The following is a 5,244-nucleotide window of genomic DNA, read 5'->3' as shown; positions in this document are numbered from 1 at the left end:
AGCAGGGCTGGGGGGCAGGGGCACAAGCAGGGCATCCTCCCATGTACCCTTTGCCCTCATTTTGTTTTTCTGGCATGGTAGCACTCTGGCACCTTCCAAGGTAGGCATTATGATGTTTTTCAGCACTATGGCCAAACACCATTGCCTACTCCTGTTCTAATCTATATTCACTATATGTTACTAAGAAGCTGGTAGTTTAGATTTAATGGTACAGCAGGGGTGGCCAACCTGCACCACACATGCCACAAGTAGCACAGGCAGCCTTTGCGTGGCATGCAGCAGGCTGGTAAGGGAACAAGCAGCAGTGTCTACAACAAGAAGTAGCCAGCAGAGCAGCAGATTGGGCAGGGAGCAAAGGGCTTGAAGCAGAAAACAGCAGCAGGTGAGGCAGGGGAAGGGGGCTTGAGGCACTTAGGGAGGATGCCAAGCTAATTTGTGGATGTCTGTGAAAAAGGCTGACTCCTGCTGTGGTAGGAAACTTCCATAGATCTAGAGGCCCTGGGTTCAGTGGATTTGGGAGATCAGTTTTCTTATGCCACTTTGAAATCCCACCTGCTGTTTCCAAAAAATGGAATGTAGATCTTTTAGGAAGCTATGGAGCCAGCTATAGTATTGTGAAGTGTGGTGGCAAAGTGCTCATGAAGCTTTGTTATGCTCTTACTTGCTCTGGAGCTGTGAGTTCAAACCTTGCTTCTGCTATGAATACTGAAGACCCCCAACTCAGTAAGGGTTGTACTCAGAGGGTGGTGGTGGGTGTGTCATATTCCACCTAGGGAGAAGTGGGCAGTGGAGTCCCCCAGGGCTCAGTCCCTGGGCCCGCGCTGCTCAATTTCTTTATCAGTGATTTGGACGACGGGGTGAAAAGCAACCTGTTCAAATTTGCTGATGATAGCAAACTTTGGGGTGAGGTGAGCACGCTAGTAGGAAGGGAAAGACTGCAGCAAGACCTGGATAGGTTACAGGGGTTGGCTAACAAAAACAGGATGCGTTTCAATACTGACAAGTGCAGGGTGCCGCACTTGGGCAATGTAACCAGCAGCACACTTATAAGATGGGAAACTCCCTTCTTGAGAGCACAGAGGCAGAAAGGGATCTTGGAGTTATTACTGACTCCAAGATGAACGTGGGCTGACAATGTGAGGTCATGGTTGGCAGGGTTAACCAGACCTTGTCGTGCATCCACAGGTGCGTCTCAAGTAGGGACAAGGAGGTGATCCTCCCCTTCTATGCAACACTGGTCAGGCCACAGCTGGAGTACTGCGTCCAGTTCTGTGTGCCGCACTTCAGGAGGGATGTGGACAACATTGAGAGGGTCCAGAGGAGGGCCACTCGCATGATCTGGGGACAGCAGGGCAGACCCTACAATGAGAGACTGCAGGACTCAACCTATTCAGCCTTCACAAGAGAAGGCTGAGGTGGGACCTGGTAACTGTCTATCACCAGGGGGGACCAGAAGGGTTTGGGAGAGACCTTATTTCCCCTAGCGCCCACTGGCATAACAAGGAATAACAGCCACAGGTTGTTGGAGAGTAGGTTTAGATTAGACATCCATAAGAACTATTTCACAGGGCGGCTAGGATCTGGAACCAGCTTCCAAGGGAAGTCGTGCTGGCTCCTACCCTGGGGGTCTTTAAGAGGAGGCTTGATGCCTACCTGGCTGGAGTCATTTGAGCCCAGTTTTTCTCCCGCCCAGGCAGGGGGTCAGACTTGAAGATCTACAAGGTCCCTTCCAACCCGACTTCTCTGATTCTATGTTTCCTTCTCCTCTTTGAAGGAATTCAGCAACAAAAAAGGAAGCAGGAGGGTGTGTCTCCAGCCAGTTTTCTACTTCCCCAAACCACACAGCACAGCATCTAGTTACTGCAGCCAGAAGTCCATCAGAGTGGTGTCTCTAGCTTCAGTGCAGTCATTCTGGATTTACATCACTGTTAACCAGGGCAAAACCTGGCCCACAGAGTGATGGCAGGGAATGTAACATTGATTCACAGAAGCTGAAAAATGAAAGGTAAGGCTGAAAGACTTACCATTATACTAAAATTCATGTATTTGCTTTACTTGTGCAAATAGCCCTGCTGTCCTCAAAAAAACTGCTTATGTGAGAAAAGCAGGATTTGGACTCCTTTTACTCAGTGGCTGCTTCTTCACTGAGGCTGCCAGCAGCGTGCAAGAATGGTTGCTTCAGAAACAGGCAAATAATCCACAAACCAGAGACCATATCTACCTATTTGTGCATATGTAGGGGGTCAACATTTCTTTCCAACCCCTGTGGAGATTAGCTGCCTTCCTGAAGCATGCAGTCTGATTGTCCTTATCTCAACATGCATCAACAGCAGCAAATACTATTATCAACTATAAAATTATCCAGCCCTTTTAAAAATCCAGGCACACTAATTGATTTTATAACCTCATGCATCAGAGAAATCCCATAGACTGATTGGGCCCACTGGGCCTAGCTACTGCAAGACTCTGAGGCCAATTACATGAGCTTATGAAACATAGGGCTCCAAAGTCCATTAGAAGATGACAAATTCTAGATGATGTATACTGAATGATGACTTTTCAGCCCTCACATTTGCCAGCCTATGCCAAGATGTTAGTGTTAATTGCATTTAGTTTTTGTTTTGTTTTACTGCAGTTGAATTTCTGCTCTGTGTTCACTTTTATTGGTAGTAGGTAGTAGGTATACAGACAATTTATGCTTTACAGATCCCTGATTTCCCTCTTCTCAGCATATTTGGCAGGGTTATTAACATAGTTATTCTCTCAGACTACAGAACCTGCTGCAATGACTGATGTCTGGTAAGGGTGAGATCAGCAATAAAGTGAAATTAAATGAGCTTTACCCCTGTGCTTTCTGTGATCATTACATGCACATGACAATATGCCTCTGATGTGAAATGAAGAAGTTATGCCAGGTTATCTGATCAGTATATTAGTGCATTAATCATTATAAGCATCACCTGGGTATCCTATTTTTATCAAGGAAGAGCTGCTTTAAGATGAAAACTGAATGATAAAGCATTTAAGGGAAATGCCAGCAACTTACCCAAATATTTTAAAACAATCATGAATCTGAGAACGTCCCTGAATTTTTATTAAATGACCACCCCAAGAGTTAATAACAACTCCAAAGGACTGTAGTTTCTAAAATCAAAGGTTCTGTTTTAAGGGCCTGACCCAAAACCTGCTACGGTAAATGGAAAGACTATTGACATCAGTATATTTTGGATCAGGCCTTTGGTCATTAGGAGATAAGTAATATTTCAACATTCAGTTTATTGCACTGCTAACTCCATGTTGTTTAATGCTTTGCAGACAAAAACAGAACAACACAGCCAGCCTTCTCTGCACCTTGGAATGGACGTTCAACTTCCCCTTTCATCTGCTTTCTCTTACTTCACATCTTGCCCCCTTTAATTTTGAAGATGTCTGCTGGTAGACAGCCCCCTATTTTTAATTTCAGACAATGCAATATCTGCAATGTGCTGAAGCACTGTGAATGGAAGTGGAAAAGACTAATAGGATGAACCAAGAAAAATGCAACTGAGGTAATGTCTTCAAAAAGATACCAAAAAGGCTATATTCCTTCTGGAGTCCTGCATCTAAAATGCAGCTCTCACTTTGTCAGCAAGTGTGGCAGCCAGAAGTGTGAACAAATTTGGGACAACCATGCCTAAGCAATTAAACCTGAATTCTTCTCTCTAGTTCTTAAGAGCAATAAGTGCATTTACTCCTTATGAGAGATGAAACTGGTCATGTCTCTTCAGCTCCTTCTCACTGAAGGGACTGGGGCAGGATGGGCAGATGTGTACAAATAACACAGTCATCTTTAAAATCTGTTCAATGGAAGAGCCACCCTAAAAACTCACTTTTACCACTCTGTACACAAACTCTGATCTGTTAACTGGACTGGGGTCTGGGACTGATTTCCTTCCCTGATAATTACAGGAAGGAACGCAGGAAAGGGGATAGGGCTGGATGTTATGCTGTTAACACTCATGGTAAGCAAATATAAAGAATTGTAGCGAAGGGATCAGTAAAGCATGAACAGTCCTGCACAACCCAGGTTTGGATGATACATCCCAAAACAAAACACATTCAGATCATCCCCTTCCCACAGTGCAGACTAAGAGCTCTTACCTGGTAGGCATCTAGCTGTTCATCAGTAAATATCGTTTGCTTATTACCCATCTTAAATGAGGAATTCTCCCTCTATGCAAATGCATCCCATTGGAAGCTGTAGGAGTCCTCTGTGCTGCAGGCATTTAGACCATGTACACTCCAAGATCGCGCCGAAGAAATCCCCAAACCCGCATTGAACTGAACTGCCTTTGGCCGCACCTGTCCGCGGAGCAAGGAGCCAGGAAGCAGCGTCCGGGAAACCAGCGGAGCGGGAAGAGAGTTCAAATCAGGGGCCGCCGTCACCCAAGGACGGTGCTGCCATCTCGCCCCTTCCCCTGGCTGTTCCCTAGGCGCAGCTCAGCTTGCGCGGCCCGAAAGCAGCCAGCAGTACCCCGCGCAGGCAGGCAGGCAGGCAGCGGAGCGGCTCTCCTCTCCCCTCCCCTCCCCTCCTCTCCCGGTGTCCCCGGCTCTGGCGCTCCAGGGCACTCCCTCTGCCTCCGCGGAGCTGCAGGAGCCCTGCGCCACCAGGTGGCGCTCAGCACCCGCGTGTGCTCCGCGGAGCCCCCGGGCGGCCCCGGCTGCGCGGACAGCGGTGCTGCCCCAGCCGCAGGGCGGGCGCGGGGCGACTGGCAGCCGGCTGAGCCTGGGGCGTCTTCCCGGCCTGGCTCCTCCACAGCTGCGGCTCGGCCAGGACGGGAGCAGCCGGGCGGCAGCGTCCACCCCCGCGACGGGAGCGAGTCGCTGCCTGTGCCGAACCCCCCGCGGCTCGCACAAGAGCCGCAGGCTGCGGGCAGGTGCGGCGGCCGCGGCGGGGCGGCCCGGGGAGCTACGGACACGTGAGCAGCGGCGCGGACTGCCTCGGCCTGCGGCGCTCTGCTCTCTCCGCTGCATGTGGGACGGGCGGTGCTGAGGACGCGCGGAGGAAAGGCTTCTCCCTCTGCAGGCAGGAGGAGGGCAACAGAGGAACAAGGGAGCGCAGGAGGGATCAGTAAACACCCTTCAGCAGCACCGTCTCGGGTCGCCCTCTGTGCTGGGGAGTCCTGAGCACCCCTCGCCCCTCTTTGCCGTGCTAGGGGTGTTGCCGCATTCGTCCTCCCAGATATTCTGATCCCAGAAGCAATT

At 49.7% G+C, this 5,244-nt stretch overlaps 1 protein-coding gene across 1 annotated transcript in view; it reads right to left on the bottom strand.

Moving 5' to 3' along the window:
- The window catches only part of CIB2 (calcium and integrin binding family member 2), a 108,095-nt gene extending 103,546 nt beyond the window's left edge, over positions 1–4,549 (bottom strand). Inside the window, exon 1 of the mRNA XM_019533383.1 lies at positions 4,141–4,549. Coding sequence (XP_019388928.1) covers positions 4,141–4,191 — 51 coding nt within the window. The 5' untranslated portion in view covers positions 4,192–4,549. The remainder of the gene's footprint in view (positions 1–4,140) is intronic.
- Positions 4,550–5,244: the final 695 nt, after the last annotated feature.

Source organism: Crocodylus porosus, unplaced genomic scaffold, assembly GCF_001723895.1.
Source record: "Crocodylus porosus isolate Cpor-Errol unplaced genomic scaffold, CroPor_comp1, whole genome shotgun sequence".
Lineage (NCBI taxonomy): Eukaryota > Metazoa > Chordata > Crocodylia > Crocodylidae > Crocodylus > Crocodylus porosus.
The sequence above is the reverse complement of the archived record's forward strand: the minus strand, read 5'-3'. Positions and strand labels throughout refer to the sequence as shown.